General features: G+C 44.2%; 1 protein-coding gene across 2 annotated transcripts in view; it reads right to left on the bottom strand.

Annotated features, from left to right (window-relative positions):
• The window catches only part of HECW2 (HECT, C2 and WW domain containing E3 ubiquitin protein ligase 2), a 215,896-nt gene that overhangs the window by 138,116 nt on the left and 57,882 nt on the right, over positions 1–19,898 (bottom strand). For both annotated transcript variants that reach the window (XM_044290314.1, XM_044290315.1), the window contains exon 3: positions 4,408–4,723. In XM_044290314.1, the coding sequence (XP_044146249.1) occupies positions 4,408–4,699 (292 nt within the window). In that variant the 5' untranslated portion in view covers positions 4,700–4,723. The remainder of the gene's footprint in view (positions 1–4,407; positions 4,724–19,898) is intronic.

Genomic DNA, 19,898 nt, shown 5'->3' with positions numbered 1-19,898 from the left:
GCTTCAGTATAAAAGCAGCCATATACCTGACATACCGTGAACCACGATCAACAACCCTTTCGAGACACTTTTTAATTATAAAATTTAAAGGGATTTTCCGGGAGATTGATGGCTTATCGTCAGGAAAGAATAAATATAGCGGATGAGGCGTCTCTCTGATACTGATGTATGGAATGAAGGAGCGCAAACCACTGATTACCCAAGATCAGATACATACTGTAGACAAGAAAGCAATATAGGCTGGCACTCCTCAATTACTGGCAACAATATAAAAAATGATATGTAAAAATAACACTCCATGGCATTGCAGCTTTGCCGCCACATGGAAGTGCCCTGATTAGCTTCGGATGTGCTATGATTTGCTGTCAATGTAATAATCTTCTTAGTCCACACTCTAGTCATTGGTGGGAGGTCTGCGGTAGGGTAGAAGTCCAGTGAGTATTAAAGGGAAACCACAGCAATCCAAAATTGCTTTAATCAATGAAGATAGCAATAATGTTTACGGTCAATGTTTCGGTTCTACCCGCAACCTGGTCATGGCCTAGTAAAGGACCCCTGCAACGCATGTCCATATATTCCAGACTAGACAGTGACCAAGGTCTGGGTAGGACTGACACGTTGGCTGTAAATATTGTGTGAATTATACCTTATTTTACTATATATTGCTACATTCATGAATAAAGAATATCTCCATTGATTAAAGCAACTATGGAGTGCAGTGGTTTCTCTTCTAATGTCACATTACGTGACAGCACCAATAATAAAAAATACTGTGAAAATATTCCATATTTTGCTCTGGGCATGAAGGCCAAAAACATCCTACACCACAAAGGAGTTAAATTGGTGTCCGGACTGGAGAAACAAACTATTCTCCCCAGAGAGAAATTTATTATAGGGGGTCTCACTGTGGACCTCTGTATATCGGCTGAACTTAAAAGCTATGGACATTGGGGCAATTTTTTATGACTAGATTTTACTCATTTTGGGTTAAAATTGTTTTTGTTTTAATTGGTCTTTATAAAAAAAAATCTCAAGTTTTTGTGATATATTATTTGCAGACGATTATTGCAGATAGATTATTTCCTGGGTGCAGTCTGCTGACAGCTCGTGTGAAGCCTTATCTCTGATCTCCTGACATCATAACACTCATTATAGGTAAACTTTTATTAAACTGATAAGAATATGGCTTAAATGAGAAAATGAATGTTTATGAGGTCAGGAGATCAGAGATAAGGCTTTTCATGAGCCTCTGCTGATGGAACTCAGGCTGACTTTTAATCCCATGTATCACAAAAACTGCTGAAAATTTTAAATAAAGACCAATTGAAAAAAATATTTGTTGCCCAAAATGAGTAAAATGCAAATTGCCCTGAAGCTGTCCATAAGCTTTAGAGGTATTCAAATCAGTGGGGGTTGAGCGTGTTGCAAGAGCCACATTGGAGATAGTTCTCTGCTTCAGCTATCAAAGAGACTCCCTTTAGGGCTCATGCACACGACCGTATATATTTTGCGACCCGCAAAAAACTGATCCAGAAAAAATACGTGTGCATTCCGTATTTTGCGGAACGGAACAGCTAGCCCTTCATAGAACAGTACTATCCTTGTCCGTAATGTGGACAATAATAGGACATATTAAATTTTTTGGTGGAACGGAAAAACGGACATAGAGAAACAAAATGCACATTGAGTAACTTCCGGTTTTTTTGCGGACCCGTTGAGATGAATGGTTCCGCATACGGTCTGCAAAAAAAAGGAACGGACACAGAAAGAAAATCTGTGCATGAGCCCTTATTAGTGATGGACGAACATCGGCCGGGACGGTTCGCGAACACGGGACTGTTCGCGGCGGGTCCCATTCACTTTAATGGCAGGCGAACCTGAAAAACCTTCAGGTCATATTTGCAGCCACCAAATACTTACTAGATGTGCACAAATAGTCCCACAACATGGACAGTGACATACCAGAGGGGGATCAATGGCAAAAATTCCAACAAAAAATATGTATTTTAAATCGGGCCATTTTTATGCGTCTTAAAGGGAAGCTCTGAAAAATGTGCCCTGATGGAGCCTAGAAAAATGTTATTTTAGGCCACGGGAGTACAGGCCCCAAATATTAGGCATTCACCGGACAGAAAAGAACAAGTGATTATGTGACTGGAGGTATATTAGACGGTCATTGGATATCAATTTTACTGCAGGCCAGTAGACTACAGGCCCCAAAAATTATGCATTCATCGTACAGAAAAGATCAAGTGATTATGTGGCTGGAGGTATATTAGATGGTCATTGGATACCAATTTTACAGCAGAGAGTGAAGAGGGTGCTGATGCAGAGGATGAGGAGGGTGCAGAAGCGGAAGTCTGAGTGAGCCACTCAATCAACTCTGGTGCATCCTTTGACATAATCGCACACACCTTCTCGAACTTTCCACTTAGGCTCCGGCCTGGTGCACCTGCCCGACCCCTAACACCCCTGCGGAATGTCCTGCCTCTTCCTCTGCCTGTCATTTTCAAAATGACCCTGTGACAAAGTCCCTATAGAAGAGCGGTTTTTGTGGAAGCAGGTATATAGAACCCCTTAATGAGTATTTGCTGGAAGCAGGTATATCAAACCCCTAAGGCTACTTTCACACTAGCGTTCGGGGCTCCACTTGTGAGTTTCGTTCAAAGGCTCTCACAAGCGGCCCCGAACACTTCCGTCCAGCCCTAATGCATTCTGAGTGGATGCGGATCCGCTCAGAATGCATCAGTCTGGCAGCGCTCAGCCTCCGCTCAGCAGGCGGACACCTGAACGCTGCTTGCAACGTTCGGGTGTCCGCCTGGCCGTGCGGAGGCAAACTTATCCGTCCAGACTTACAATGTAAGTCAATGGGGACGGATCCGTTTGAAGATGACACAATATGGCTCAATTTTCAAACGGATCCGTCCCCTATTGACTTTCAATGTAAAGTCTGGACGGATCCGTCTGAAGCTACTTTCACACTTAGAAATTATTTTACAATATAATGCAGACGGATCCGTTCTGAACGGATCCACCGTCTGCATTATATGAGCGGATCCGTCTCAGACAGATCCGCTCTGAACGCAAGTGTGAAAGTAGCCTTAATCAGTTTATTTTGGGGCAACAGGTATATAACACCAGTTGCAATTAGTTGTTGCAATAGCGTTTGTCCCTCAGTATAGCTGCGGTATCTCAGCAGAACCACACACAACTGCTGCACAATACAAATGCACTATATAGAAATAATATTATAGGTATATCACACCCCTGCCTCAATCAGTTTTTTGGGGGGGCAACTGGTATCTCACACCTATTGCAATTAGTTGTTCCAATAGCGTTTGTCACTCTGTGTAGCTGCGGTATCGCAGCAGAACCGCACACAACTGCTGCACAATACAAATGCACTATAACAGGGATGCTCAACCTGCGGCCCTCCAGCTGTTGTAAAACTACAACTTCCACCATGCCCTGCTGTAGGCTGTCCAGGAATGATGGGAGTTGTAGTTTTGCAACAGCTGGAGGGCCGCAGGTTGAGCATGCCTGCACTATAATATACTTTCTATGTTCGAAAGTATATTATAAGTATATCACACCCCTCAGTATGTCACACCCATCGATAGCACACCTATACCAGTCCTTAAAAGGACTTTTGTGGCCCTATCAGCTAGCGTTTGGTGTCCCTAACAGTCAGTCTCTGCTCCACACAGCAACCTCTTCCTACACTGGCAAAAGACTGAATGTAAAATGGCGGCCAGATCGGGTCTATTTATAATGTAGGGGGTATCTCCATGTGCTGAAACATCTCAATTAGCTGTCCTGTAGCACCTGATGGCTGTGTCATGGGTCAAAGTTTGGCGTTATGCAAAAAAATATGGCGTGTGCGAAAGTTCGCCGCGAAACGACCGCCATCTCTAGCCCTTATTAATTCAGGCCTAATAAGGCAATCAAATCGGTTGTCTGGATGCAGATTTTTTTTTTCTTAAACTTTTTCTAAACTTTTCTAAACCTTTATCTTAGAACAAAATAATGGAGACTCACTTTACCATTCCCCTGCTGAACCCTTTACAAAGCTCACCCAGTTCCCACTAGTTTCTGGTCCCATTTTGACACATCGGAAATGCCTGCTTAGCCAATCAGTTGCATACGCAGGTCGACCGGCACGGCCAGTGGTTGACTGAGGGGGTTCAGAGGAACTGAGAAGGAGAGAAGTGTGGGGGACCCTGTAAGCACTGTACAGGAGCATCAGGGGACATTAAGTTGAGTATCCCTGAATTTGTTTTACACTAAACTGAACTGGGTTTAAAAAACATTTCTGTTGCACCGCAACCCCTTCAACCCTTTATTCAATTTTTCAAAGTTTTCATTTTTTTCAACACCGTAACCAATCAAGTTCACTAACGCACTTACCAATGTGATAAAGCCCAATCCAATCGGTGGGATCCACTTCTTCTTTTATATCCCAGAAGATGATAAGTTCCTGAGAGTGCCCCAATACGTATTCATACATGCTCGCGGTCAGACTGGATCGACTGTCGGAAGTCACCAAGTCAGTGTCACTGTTGGCCCGCTGAAAGTTCAAGTTCTCTGTCATTGTGTTTTGAGATGCAAAACTTTGAAGATTTTCTGGACTTAACGTATACCGAAGCTGAGGGTTGCGCCTTCGAACAAAAAGTAAATGGTCCCGAGCAGAGCTGGCCATAATTGTTCTTTAACCGTCAGAGGTCTGCAAAGTCAAAAGGAGAACAATGAGAAAAGATATGAACTGGAGAATTGTATATTTAGAAATACAGTTGTAATCAAAGGTAATAGGAAAGAAAAAACAAAAACTCCTTTTTTTTATTTTGCATTTATGGCATTCAATGGTTTATTACTATGTAAGAAAGCAAGTCTTCAACAACAAAGCCTGTCTGTTTCTTTACCCAGGCAGAAACATTACTACAAAGGCTCATGCCAAAATACAGCTCAGTCACATGCCATGTGATACCACATTTTCATAGGTTTTTCTTGTGTTTTAATATATATTTTTTTTAATAAAAACTATGAAAAAAAACTAAACCTTTTTTTCTTTGCACTGCCACATTCTGACCCTCACAAATTTAAGTACACGGTGCTTTTGAGGACTTGTTTTTTGTGGGGCAATCTGTAGTTCTTATTAATACTATTTTGGTGTTTAATTTTTTTGATCACTTTTTATTCAACTTCTTTTGGGAGGTAAATTGTCGAAAAAATTGAAATCTTGATTTTAGATTTGAATAGTGTAGGCAATTTGGGATGCTAATGATGTTTATATTTTTTATTGTTTATTTTTAATTTGGGGAAAGGGGATGATTTGAATTTATATTTTTAAAAACTTTTTAAAATTTAGTGTTAAATTTTTATTTATTTTTTAAGTCCCCTAGGGTCTGATCGGTTCTCCCATAGACTGCAATGATTTAACATTGCAGCCTATGGGAGTTTCATTATGCTTCTATCTATTCCTCAATGGGAACTTTGCTATGGCAGGTCTCAGAGTCTTCAGAAGGCCCAAGACTGCCATAGCAACCGAATGGCACCCTCGATCTCGGCGTGAGGGAGCTGTTCAGTCCCCGGGAGACGGCTCAGATACCGTGGTCACAACTGACAATGGCAACTGAGGGGTTAAAGTCGCCGATCGCAGACTCTGTCACCAGGTGTTTGCTGTGTATAACCGCTTAGCTCCCGATAGGCTCCATCTTTAAAACCCTGACTTGCACCATACATGTACAGAGCAAGTACAGTAAGAGGTTAACTGTATGTATTCTACCTATTCATGATATATCTTTAAATCTTCATGAATAGATTTGTAAAGCTCAGAGTAGTTTGCAGTATAAAGAGTAACAAGAGAATTGGTTAAGTTTACCAATTAAGAGAGCTTATTGGAAGCCCTCTGAAACCCAAAGTTTTACAAAACACAACTTCAGACTTTTCTATATTAAAGGGTTTTTCCGGGGTGAGAGCTGAACCCGGACATACTCTTATTGTCACCCAGGCACCCCCCCTAAGGTTAGCATCGGAGCTAGCATCCCTTGCCCTGTGATACAAAAGTCAGGGGGGCTGCCTGGGTGAAAATGGGGATATGTCCGGGTTCGACAACCCCTTTAAGTTTTAGCCCAGAGAATTGTATAAAGTGCGGAACAGGTTTGGTACGTAAATCATAGGCCCAAGGAGTGTCACCAAGAGGTCGTCGGCAAATAATCTAAGTTTATATGTTGTAGAAGCAATCTAAAGCCCAACTATATTATGATTATTCCAGGTGAGAATAGCAAAGGGCTCCATCGCTAATGCAAAAAGAGACAGAGATAAAGGGCATCCTTGCCTGGTGCCGCAGCCAGCGGAGAATGCAGAGATTGGGAAGGAAACTTTGGATAAGCTGATGGTCCACAATATCAAACCTTTAGGCCTGTTTCACACGGGCGTCCTGGATTTGCTCCGGATGCATTGCGGGAAACCCGCGCGAGTGCGCACACAATTTCAGTCAGTTTTCACTGCGATTGCGTTGAGTTGTTCAGTTTTTATCGCGCGAGTGCAATGCGTTTTGCACGCGAGTGATAAAAAAACTGAATGTGGTACCCAGACCCGAACCCGGACTTCTTCACTGAAGTTTGGGTTTGGTGTTCCGTAGATTTGATTATTTTCCCCTATAACATGGTTATAAGGGAAAATAATAGCATTCTTAATACAGAATGCATAGTAAAATGTTGATTGAAGGGGGAAAAAAAAAAAAATTAACTCACCTCATCCACTTGTTCGCGCAGCTGGCATCGTCTTCTTTCTTGACCTGCAAAAGGACCTTTGATGACGTAATCGTGCTCACTGCGCGGTGACGTCAGCACAGGTCCTGCTGAATGAAGACGCCCGTCTGAAAGAGGCCTTACAGATAGAGATGAGCGAACTTCTGTTTTAAGTTCGGCGTCTAAAGTTCGGGGGCGGGTTAGCGGAGAATCCCGATCTGGAACCGGATATGGATTCCGACTTCCGTTGTGGTCCGTGGTAGCGGAATCAATAATCGGCCATTATTGATTCCGCTACCACGGACCACAACGGAAGTCGGAATCCATATCCGGTTCCAGATCGGGATTCTCCGCTAACCCGCCCCCGAACTTTAGACGCCGAACTTAAAACAGAAGTTCGCTCATCTCTACTTACAGACTCTATAAAAGGGCATGAAAAGCCCATTTTATCTAAAACTCTAAATAGATACACAAAGCTAAGATAGTTAAATGGTGTGGTCCATTGAATGATATCCAAAACGTTCCTAATATTGTCTGGGGAGTGTCTACCTGGGGAAAATATGACCTGGTATTTATGTACCAAAACAGGAAGAAGCACATTAAGATGTCAGGCTAGGCCAGAAGTAAATAGCTAAGTTATGGAAGGATATGGGACGATAATTAGCAGGGAGGGTCAGGTTGGAATCACTGTTACTATTGCATCTAGAAAGTCTGTTTACAAACAGATGCTATATTAGGTATTAGTACAGGCAAACTATTAGGTATGCCTGTATTAGGTATCAGTACAGGGCTCATGCACACGACCGTATGTATTTTGCGGTCCGCAAAAAAATATGGATGACGTCCATGTGCATTCCGTATTTTGTGGAACGGAACAGCTGCCCCCTGATAGAACAATAGACAATAATAGGACATGTTCTATTTTTTTGCAGAACGGAAATACGGACATATGGAAACAGAATGCACACAGAGTAATTTCCGTTTTTTTGCAGACCCATTGAAATAAATAGTTCTGCATATGGTCGTTCCGCATATGGTCCGCAAAAAAAAAACGGAACGGACACGGAAAGAATATGTTCGTGTGCATGAGCCCTAACATAGGGTTTAAAGTCCATCTGGGCCTGGGGCTTCACCTGTTTAATCATGTCCTTGATTTCTTCCTGTGTGACCGGACATTAACCATGGGTTCACACCTGAGCGTTCGCGATGGAGCGCTCTGTATGCGCGATTGTACTGGCGTTTACAATCGCGCATACAGACACACGCCAACACACATTGTCGCGCGTTCCCGAAAGTCTATGTACGGGAACGCGCGACAAAACGCCCCAAAGAAGCTCAAGAACTTTTTTGAGCGTCGGGCGTTTTACAGCGCGATCGTACGCGCTGTAAAACGCCCAGGTGAGAACCATTCCCATAGGGAAGCATTGGTTTCTCCTTGTTGTGCGTTTTACAGCGCGTAGGAACGCGCTGTAAAACGCTCAGGTGTGAACCCAGGGTTAAGAGAGTTTCTTGAGGTTTGGGATATTTGCAGAAGGGAAATTTAACTAAAAACCAGCTACTACTGATTAAGGAGTCTGTGTAGATTGTCGGCCATGCAATCTAGTGTAAAAGTCATAAAATACATCATAAATTCGGTACACGTGTGAGGTAGTGTGACTAAGTCTAGTTTCAGGGTTACGAATCTTCTGCCTAGGAAGCATTACGCTGGGTGCACACCTGAGCGTATCCGATAAGCGCTGTTTACAAGTGTGTTTATCGGGCGTTTACATACGTGCGAGGAAACAAGCAAACGCCCAATGTCGTGCAGTCCCGCTAAGTCTATGTGCGGGAACGCACGACAATAAGCCCCAAAGAAGCTCCTGTACTTCTTGGGGCGTCGGGCGTTTTACAGCGCATTTGTACGTGCTGTAAAACGCTCAGGTGAGAACCGTTCCCATAGGGAATCATTGGTTTTTGTCTGTTGAGCGTTTTACAGCGCGTAGGAACACGCTGTAAAATGCTCAGGTGTGAACCCAGCCTTAAAGCCAATAATTTAGGCGCGGTTCACATCACCGTTATAACATGGCTATAATGGAAAATAACGGCATCCATAAGACAGAAATGAAAACGGAAGCCTTTAAAGAGGCATTCCGTTTTGATCCGTCATAATAGAAGTCTATGGGCAAGCAGAACGGATCCGTCTGGTTTCCGTTATGCAGGACGGAAACAAAGTCCGGTTTATTAACCCATTTATAGTAAGTGGCCTGAGTCTGGCACATCAAACTGAAATGTGGTTTCTTTTAGGGCCTGTTTGGGCTCTGCTTCGTTGAGTCTTAACCCCTTCACGCTTTATCTCGTACTTGTAAGGAACTGTATGGAGCAGACGGCTGCGCTAGTGCCAGCTGTATAATGCACCACAATGACCGGGAGGAGAAATGACGCTGAACCTGGTCATTTAACCCTTCAGATGCTGCAGTGAAATTGTTTATTTGCAGGATTCATTTACTAAAGAGAGATATTCTTGGCCTACATTGCTATAAATCTCTCCGCAGCCATGGGATTAATTACATTTTGATGAACGTGTGGAGGATTCATTTCTCATGTTCATTTATCTTGTAACAAAGCCAAATCTCAGAATATAATACCATGTAAGCAGCTCAGTGCTAATAAGTATTTCTGAGCAACATATCATCGCTTCAAAAGATAATACACCATTTTAGTCAGACCTGTCCCTGGCGTACACATACTTCAGTCTAAGGGCTTGTTCACACGGCCAAAAAATGCGGCTCAGATGCGGAACCAAACCACGGTCGGGTCAATGAGCCCTAAGGCCTCCTGCACATGAACGTTTACGTTTTTGCCGATTCCGTTTGCAGTCCGTATGTGGAACTATTCACTTCGATGGGTCCACAAAAACAACGGAAGGTACTCTGTATGCATTCCGTTTCCATATTTCCGTTCAAAGATAAAACATGTCCTATTATTGCCCGCAAATCACATTCCGTGGCTCCATTCAAGTCAATGGTTCTTAAAAAAAACGGAATGCATACGGAATGCATCCATATGTCTTCTGTATCAGTTTTTGCGGAACCATCTATTGAAAATGTTATGCTCAGCCCAATTTTTTATGTCCTTACTGTTTAAACATTATTGTGTGCTTCCGTTTCCATTTGCGATCCACAAAAAACGGATCACAAATGGAAACACAGAACAGCAAAACGTAATGGAAGCGGAACGGAGACACTACTGAAACAAAAAAACTGATCAGTTTAAAACGGACCGCAAAACCATATGGTCGTGTGAATAGAAAGTGAATCCAATCTATTGGTGAAGGAAGCAGGGAAACCTGAAGCTTGCTCCCACCACATGCAGGGATGTCTGTAGCCTGAGAGTAGGCAGTTACCTCCTCTGGCAAATGCCCTGCAATCCTCATTTTGCTGCTTTCTGAAACTCCCCTTTACGCTGGGTTCACACCTGAGCGTTTTACAGCGCGTTCCTACGCGCTGTAAAACGCACAACAGGCAAGAACCAATGATTCCCTATGGGAATGGTTCTCACCTGGGCGTTTTACAGCGCGTACGATCGCGCTGTAAAACGCCCGACGCTCAAACAAGTGCTTGAGCTTTTTTTTGGGCGTTTGTCGCGCGTTCCCGCACATAGATATTCGGGAACGCGCGACAATGTGTGCACCCCTGTCTCTGTATGCGCGATTGTAAACGCCCGTACAATCGCGCATACAGAGCGCTCGTTTCAGAACGCTCAGGTCTGAACCCAGCGTAAGGGCTGACACATATGCTGTCACTTTTTCAATCCACACAGTAGTCAGATCTCCTTGCTGAAATCTGCTCTAGAGAAGAAGGGGTGGTGCCAGCCATACCTAGGCACTAGAGAACCTTCCAACTCTCTCTCCACACACAGCCTATGGGACACTGTGCACAGAATATAATGCCTGAGATACAGTTACATTAACACTTTCATTGCTGCGCAGTGAGGACACTGTATTGGGACTTTAGGAATCAGAACAGCCAGCTTTGATATTTTTATGGCCTTTACATGGCAAGAACCCATGGCTAATTCCTAGACACACCCACTACCTGGATTTGTCTCATCAAGAATTTAAATTATAGCTAAATAGACTTTTAAAATTGAAAAAAGGTGACATTTTAGCACAGCAATTAATTTACATGATGTATTAACCCCTTGAGCATTGGACCAGTTTTTAATTCTTTGTTCCCTGCCTTCCAAAAGCCCAATTTTTTCCTTTTATGATTACATAGCCATATGAGGCTTGTTTTTTGCGAGACAAATTGTACTTTCTAATATAACCATTTAATATTCAATACAATGTATAGAGAAGCTGGAAAAAAGTATTAGTGGGGTAGAATTGGAATTGAAAAATACTATCCTGCCATTGTTTTACGGATTTCATGCTGCAAATAACATCCATAACTTTTTTATATTTCTATCTCCCCATTTTTTGTCGGGAGAGCTGTCGTTTTATTGATACCATTTTGAGCTATGTTTAACCTTTTTTTTGATCACTTTTTATTCAAGTGATTTTTAGAATTTAGAATTTTTTTCCCCATTACAGAGTTCACTATATGGGATAGATACATTAAAATGTTGATACCATCTTTAGATGCAGTGTTACCAATGGTGTTTATATTTTTTTATTTTATATTTACATACAGTATATATGTATTTTAAAAACTTAGTTTTTTACCTTTTTAACTGCATGTTTAGTCCACCTAGGAGACTTGCACATGCAGTCTACAGTAGAATTGCTATGTTAAAATTATGGCCTTAATAGAAACTTTGCTAGGGCAGGCTTTGGAGCCTTCAGAAGGTTCCCTGCTGACATAGCAACCAAACAGTTCCTGCAATCTTGGGAAGAAAAATGCTGGAAAATAGTCTAAACAATCACTAAGACTTAAATTCAGGTTTCTGAGATCCGTGCAGTGCACAGTTATCATGGCTGGCGTTAGACTCAGGCTAGACTTGCGGAAGGGGTAGTGGTGAGACAAACACCAAGCAGCCAGGCTGGGAAATCGCGATAGCACAAAGCATCTTTGCTGGTCACCAGGGAACCTAAAGCTCAGGCACCCTCTGTCTGGAGAGGGCGCTTTATATACCCAGAGCTCTACAGCTGTTGGCTAGAGAAGCACACATTGGTCTTTTAAGAGGCCGGAGGTGAGTGTGCGCACACGCTAAGGAAGCTTCAGACAGGAGCATGGAAAGGATGCCAGTGACCAGAACACAGGATGGCATAGTGAGTGGAGCGATGTCTGCACCCATAGGGGACAGCAGGAGGGTGGTGGGCATGAACTGCAGACCTAATACCTGTTATAGATGAAGCATAAGAAGGTTAATATCTGGCAACATCCAGGGCAGATGGACTTCCATTTGAGATTTATAAATGATACAGTAAAGTGATGCTTCTATTCTTGTTGCAGACCTTTCAACAGTCCTTTGATGATGGTTATTTGCCACAGACAAAGGTGGAGGCAATATCATTATTAAATAAGGACATCAAAATTCTGCTGAAGGTGCTGGCAACACAATTAGCCCCTAAAATTTAAATAGTCAAACTCTGACTTTATTCTGTCCTTATCATGTGAAACAAAGCCAAAATGGGTTTTGATAATGGGAATTTTATAATGATCCTGCTGATTCTTGGCTAAGCCAGCTAACAATTTACCAATTTTCTCAAACTCATACAAGTGGTTTTGCCTTATATAAATAACCTTTTGTTGTGCCTTATTGGCTAACAATTCTTTATAATCCTTTTCTCCTCAGAGGATTTAGCAGTCAGTTAACTCCCATGGTGGGCTACAAGACCCCTCAATTGGAGTGTATGCATTGTAGTGTATGAGAAATACACTATGGGGGTAATTTATCAAACTGGTGTAAAGTAGAACTGGCTTAGTTGCCCATAGCAACCAATCAGATTCAACCTTAAATTTTTGACAGCTCCTATGGAAAATGAAAGGTGGAATCTGATTGGTTGCTATGGGCAACTAAGCCAGTTCTACTTTACACCAGTTTGATAAATCTCCCCCTATGTTCCTATGGAGCCCTGCCACAGACAGAGGCTCCATAGGAACTAATGTGCAGCAGCTTCTGTTCATTCAGGAGGACAGAAGCTGCTACACACTGCATCCGGCTCCCCCAATTCTCACCATGGTGATCTGTAGCACAACCTGGTTTTTGCTTGTTTGGATGCCGTGGTTACGTTTGACCTCGGTATCTGAAGCGTTAAAAGTCCGATTAGCGTTACCACCAGTATTTAAAGTCTCAGTAAGCACCATACATGTACGGCGCTAGTCGGAAAGGGGTTAATATCCATCACCACAGGTGTGTAGTCCAAAGTGCCAAGAGGTTCCATGACGACAGACCCGATTAAGAGAATACTTATCCTGCCACACAACCACCAGTCCTACCTCATGTGTAAGGGGCCTCCAGAACGTATAGCTTAGGGAACACATGGTTGGACAGTCACCACCTTATCTGTTTAGGCTTTAGGGAGCTGACTCCCCAGTTTGTTTTTCAATGTTACCCCCCGTTTTGCTTTGGGTATGGCTTCTCTGGTTTGTTTCTCTCTCCCCCTTTTCTTCTTCCTTTATTATACTTCAGTGGTTTTACCTTGGCGGTCACTCTGAGGTCAGCACGGAATGTCCAGGACACTTTGGAGTTTTTCTGCCCAGCAACATGGACAGGCAGGGTCGCCTATAATAGGCAGCCATCTTTCAGCAGGGGGAAAAAGTACTCTGAGGATTGCTTATACTAATGAACGGCGGGAAAGCTTACTAGTTAAAAGTCGGAGCTTCGGGTACAGTTTGAAGAGAGAAGAACTGTGTGGAACTGCAATGTAGAGGAGCTTCTCTAGCAGCTGATCATGAGAGTGGAGTTGGGAGATGGAGAAGATTGGCTTTGGTGTTTAGCCCAGCCACTGTATTCAGCAGTGGAGGAAGAGGTGGTCGAGAGGAAGGCGCTGGCAGAGGAAGCTGATGGGGAAGTGGTGCTGCTGGCCAATCACTTGGGAGAGGCAGAGGATATTGCACTGCCCAGTAATGCTTGAGGAAGGCTAAGGCATAGCCGAAACGTTGCACTTCTGGGTTGCTTGTACTGCTTTTCTTTGATTAAAACATCATTTTTCAAATTGCTGGATGCTGCCTCTTTTTCTATATTGGATCTAATGGAGCAGCTTTTGAAAATGGCTCTGGAGGCGCTTTTCGATTTCATCTTCTGGCGGGTGCTGTATATTTTATTTTTTATACACTGCTCCGTAAAAGAGCTGCTGCAGCAGTCGGTGAGAAACAGTGCTGGTGACCAGCAAAGGCTACCTTTTGAAAGTGGTGCCTTGTGTTCACCTGTGGATTCAGTCTGTTTACAGCAAGCTTCTGAGAGTAGTCTTAGGCCTCTTGCACACGACCGTATGCCCTCCGATACATACAGTCCGTGAGCCGGCCATATGTCCCAGAGCGGCATTGATCGTGCGCACGGGAGAGCACAGCATCATAGATTACAATGATGCTGTGCACATCGGGCCGCCCGCGGGGCTATTGTCCCGCACTCATAAGATGATATGCGTGTGCGACAATAGTCCCGAGGGTAGTCCGACGTGCACAGCATCATTGTAATCTATGATGCTGTGCGCTTCCGTCAGCTCAGAGGACATACGGTCATGTGCAAGAGGCCTTATTCTCAGACTGTGGATTGTAGCAACAGGCCTTTTAGATGAGTGTCTGTCTCCTCAAGCTGCCTCTGGATGAATCCAGGAGGATTTTTCTAGTGGTGAGAACATTCATGTTCAATCTGTCTCTGCAAGAATGCTTTCTGACTCTGCTTCTGTCTGGTTTTGTTACGGTGATGTCTGATTTTGAGAATAGGCAGGTCTTGCCTTCTGTAATAGGGACTTGGGTTAAATGGCCTGGTAATGTGGTTGGTGATTCTTCTGTCAATTGCCAGTTCTAAATAAGAGTGTTAATGAGTTATGTGTAAAGGATGCCATAGCCTGTGAAGTTTCCCCCTTGGGCTTTCTATTGTCTATTAGCGTTAAAAAAAACGTATCTGGCATAACAAGTGTTGATTTGTTATCTTTGCAGCCTTCTACTAAGGAGTATGTTGTATGGACTGAGAAGAAACATAATACATTGGAGATCTTTTAATAAGTGGCTGAAGCCTTTCTCCATTTAAGCGGACGTTTTGGGTGAAAAGTATCCGTCTTATTGTGGCGGTTCATTCCAGCATGTTGATATTATATTAGAAGCGTACCAAAACTTTAGCAGTATGGTTTGGTATCAGCACAATGAGATGTTCCGCCAAAAGGTTGTGGTGCAACCATCGCTCAAATGAGATGTCAGAGACATAGGTCCTTGGATTAATCTTATGCTTCCGCAAAGATCCATTCCTTCTGAGCGAACTGCTTCTACTCAAGATGGCAATCATGCAACCATGCTCATACTGTTATAAACATGAATGCTCCTTTTGTGGCAGCACTCATCCAATGTAAAGATGGTAAGTCCACTCAGCGGCAATTTAACGTCAAGGAACTGTTTTCAAAAAGCCTGGACACCAGTGAGACTAACCGCCATGGCTAAGGCTAATTTCACACCAGTGTTGGAGACATCCAGCAGGCTGTTCTGGCAGAGAGCTCGGCTCCCTGGCGAAGTTCTCTGGATCCGGTACAGCTGGAAAGTGCCGCCTGGCCGCTTGAACCCATTGACTATAATGGGAACCAGCGGAGATCCGGCCGCTCCCTGTGATAAATGCTGGTATCCGGCTGGACAAAAGTTGCTGCATGCCATGTTTTTTGTCTGTCTGAATCTCAGCATATTTGCTGGGGAGCATCCGGCTCCCTGCCAGTTCCCATTATAGTCAATGGTGGACAGGTGGCAATATTCAGCTATGACCGAACAGCCTGCCGGCTGTCTTCTAAAAGGGAGCCAAAGACGATTTCCAGACCAGGTGAAAACTGAGCTGAATGAAGGTTTTCTGGTTCTAGAATGTAAAGGTTCAGGTTGCTGCTGGGTGGGCAATCTTTAACTCGGTTTCTAGGTATTTTGATGTTGTACATAATAAGATTATAACAGAATTAGGGTAGAACGTTTCCTCGTTCATTGGGCAGTCGGTGACAGTATTACATTGCTAGATGATCGCTAACACTCGTTATAGATTATCGGCCGAAACATTGACCAGTGTAATACAGCCTTAGGCCTCCTGCACACGACCGTATGGCTTTTTCAGTCCGATTTTCACAGATCCGTTGTTCCGTCTTTTGTTTCCGTTGTGTTTCCATTACTGTTCCGTTTTTCCGTATGGCATATATAGTATACAGTAATTACATAGAAAAAATTGGCCTGGGCATAATACGGAACCCATTGACTTGAATGTGTCACAACCAGACAGCTGAGAAGCTCTGACAGAGGCCTTTCAGAACCTCCCCCTTGAGTTTCTTTGTTGTGGTATTCAGTTACTCATCTCGTTAGCCTCTCTCAGCTGTCATGTGTTGGACTAATTGCTTCCCTTTAAATTCCTCCCCAGAATGCTTTTCTGGGCGGCCTATACTTCTTCCTGGAGTGTGTGTGCATGCTCATCTGGTTCTCCTCTCTTCTACAAAGTTAAGTGTGGAACATTTATCTGTTATTTTCTGTTTGCTGGATCCCAGGTGACCCTGACTCCCTCCGTATCTTGTGTAGGGAGCTGGTGTTCGTGTCCCCTCACTATTGTAGGGTGCTCAGGGGTTATATAGTCAAGGTACGTGGATATGCAAACCTCCACCATTCAGATCTTTGCATAGGCTGAGCAGCCAGGGAAAGTGCCAGGTCTTCTGCAGGGGTCTCCCTTTTGTTCCTTAGCTTTTGGATCCAGCGACTCATTTATGCATGTTGTTTTGCCTTGTTTTCCTGTACACCGTCCGTGACATTATAGGCCGCCATAACCGTCTCAAGCATGGATCCGGTTTCACTTTTGGCTGAACGCCTTCAGGGTCTTTCATTGGAGGTAGCTGATCTCCGCAGGACTTTTTCTCAGCTTCAAGTGACCGGTTCAGCTGGCGTTCATGGAGTTTGTTCTGAGCCTAAGATCTCGCTCCCGGATACGTTTTCCGGGGGTAGTGAGAATTTTGTGCGTTTTAGAGAGGCTTGTAAACTCCATTTTCGCCTTCTTCCCCATTCCTCTGGTGATGAGGAACGGAGGGTGGGGATCATTATATCGCTGCTCAGGGGTAACGCTCAGTCCTGGGCCTTTTCGCTGCCGGAGGGGGCACGGCCCCTCCGTTCAGTGGATGAATTCTTTTTAGCCCTGGGTCAGATATATGATGATCCGGATCGTATTGCTCTGGCTGAGTCTAGACTACGTCTATTATGCCAGGGTAAACAATCCGCAGAAATATACTGCTCAGAATTTCGGAGATGGGCAGCTGATACTGGTTGGAATGATGCTGCACTCCGAAGTCAATTTTGCCATGGTCTTTCAGAGGGATTGAAAGATGCATTTGCCTTTCATGAAAGGCCTATTTCTTTGGACTCTGCTATGTCTCAGGCCGTTCGTATTGACAGGCGTCTTAGAGAGAGAGGAGAGATCTCTCCTTCCTGTCATACTCGGTCCCAGGACAGTGCAGCGGTCCCATTCTGTGCGCAGGGGTCTCAGTCGCTGTCAGCCCCTTCTGAGCAGGAGCCCATGCAGCTGGGGTTGATTGCTTCTGACAATAGAAGATTCAGCCCGCATGGGAGGATTTGTTTTTGTTGTGGAGGTATTAATCATTTGGCAAATATTTGTCCCTCTAGGAGATTCAGGCAGTTCTCTGGGAATAATAAAGAAACAAAGAGGAAAAAATCTTTTAAAAATGTTCCGTCTGTTACTATTGGCAGGGTTGAGGCGGAAATTGAAGGTTTTCCGTTTGCTTGCAGTTCCCGTTTTGTCCTGCCGGCTAGGGTGGCGCTAGAGAGCAAGAACATTTTTTGTGAGATTTTTGTGGATAGTGGAGCAGCGGTCAATCTCATTGATAATCAATTTGCGATAACTCATGGTTTCCAGGTGTGCACTTTGGGAAAGGATATTCCTGTTTTTGCTATCGATTCCGCTCCACTTTCTCAGAAATCATTAAAGGGCATAGTTCACAATATCCGTTTAATTGTGAGTGATGCTCATGTTGAGGATGTGTCATGTTTCGTCCTTAGCGGTTTGCCTACCCCTCTGGTGTTGGGGCTGCCCTGGCTCACTAAGCATAACCCCACCATTGATTGGCAAGCGAGGCAAATAAATGGTTGGAGTGACTTTTGCAGAGAGAATTGCCTCATGACATCTGTTTCTGAGGTTGCTACTAAGACTGTACCATCTTTTCTCTCTGAATTTTCGGATGTCTTCTCTGAGAGTGGAGTTCAGGATTTGCCCCCGCACAGGGAGTACGATTGCCCTATTAATCTCATCCCAGACGCCAAGCTGCCTAAATCTCGTTTATACAATCTTTCCCAACCTGAGAGGATCGCTATGCGTGCTTATATCTCTGAGAGTCTGAGAAAAGGACACATACGACCCTCGAAGTCACCTGTTGCCGCTGGTTTTTTCTTTGTTAAGAAAAAAGATGGTTCTTTAAGACCTTGTCTGGATTTCAGGGAGCTGAACAGTATCACAATTCGTGACCCTTATCCGCTTCCTCTGATCCCGGACCTGTTTAACCAGGTTGTTGGGGCTAAAGTCTTTTCCAAATTAGATCTAAGAGGGGCATACAACCTCGTCAGGGTCAGAGAAGGGGACGAATGGAAGACGGCCTTCAATACCCCTGAGGGCCATTTTGAAAATTTGGTTATGCCTTTTGGTTTGATGAATGCCCCAGCCGTTTTTCAGCATTTCGTGAACAGCATTTTTTATCATTTGATGGGAAAATTTGTATTGGTGTATTTGGATGACATTTTGATTTTTTCTCCCGATTTCAAAACTCATAAGGAACATTTACGTCAGGTCTTGCTCATCCTGCGGGAGAATAAATTATATGCGAAACTGGAAAAATGTGTGTTTGCGGTTCCAGAAATTCAATTTCTGGGGTTTCTTCTCTCCGCTTCTGGTTTTCGCATGGACCCCGAGAAGGTCCGCGCTGTGCTTGAGTGGGAGCTTCCTGAGAATCAGAAGGCGCTGATGCGTTTTTTGGGCTTTGCCAATTATTACAGGAAGTTTATTTTGAATTATTCCTCTATTGTTAAACCACTCACTGATATGACCAGAAAGGGGGTAGATTTTTCTTCTTGGTCAGTAGAGGCGCGTAAGGCTTTTTCTGATATCAAGGAGAGTTTTGCTTCCGCTCCCATCTTGGTGCAACCTGATGTTTCTTTACCCTTCATAGTTGAGGTTGATGCTTCTGAGGTGGGTGTGGGGGCGGTCTTGTCTCAGGGTTCCTCTCCTGCCAATTGGCGACCGTGTGCCTTTTTCTCAAGAAAACTCTCCTCCGCAGAGAGAAATTACGATGTGGGAGATAGGGAATTGTTGGCCATCAAGTTGGCTTTTGAGGAATGGCGCCATTGGCTAGAGGGAGCCAGACACCCTATTACCGTATTTACTGACCATAAAAATCTGGCTTACTTGGAGTCAGCCAAGCGTCTGAACCCGAGACAGGCCAGATGGTCTTTGTTCTTTTCTAGGTTTAATTTTGTTGTCACGTTTCGCCCTGGAGTTAAGAATGTGAAGGCAGATGCCCTGTCACGTTGTTTTCCGGGAGGCGGGAATTTTGAAGACCCGGGTCCCATTTTGGCTGAAGGTGTGGTGGTCTCGGCTCTTTTTCCTGAATTGGAGGCAGAGGTGCAGGCAGCCCAGTCAGAGGCTCCTGATCTTTGTCCTCCTGGGAGGTTGTTTGTGCCTCTCGCTTTAAGACACAAGATTTTTAAAGAACACCACGATACGGTCCTTGCTGGGCACCCGGGGGTAAGAGCCACACTGGATCTCATCTCTCGGAGATTCTGGTGGCCTGCGCTTCGTAAGTCGGTTGAGGGTTTTGTGGCAGCCTGCGAGACTTGCGCTCGTGCCAAAGTCCCTCATTCACGGCCATCAGGTCCTCTCCTTCCCTTACCCATTCCTTCCCGTCCTTGGACACATCTGTCCATGGACTTCATAACGGACCTGCCTCGTTCCTCGGGGAAGACTGTGATTCTGGTGGTGGTGGACCGTTTTAGCAAAATG

Source organism: Bufo gargarizans, chromosome 4, assembly GCF_014858855.1.
Source record: "Bufo gargarizans isolate SCDJY-AF-19 chromosome 4, ASM1485885v1, whole genome shotgun sequence".
NCBI classification, from domain to species: Eukaryota; Metazoa; Chordata; class Amphibia; order Anura; family Bufonidae; genus Bufo; species Bufo gargarizans.
This window is presented reverse-complemented; position numbering and strand designations above follow the sequence as displayed.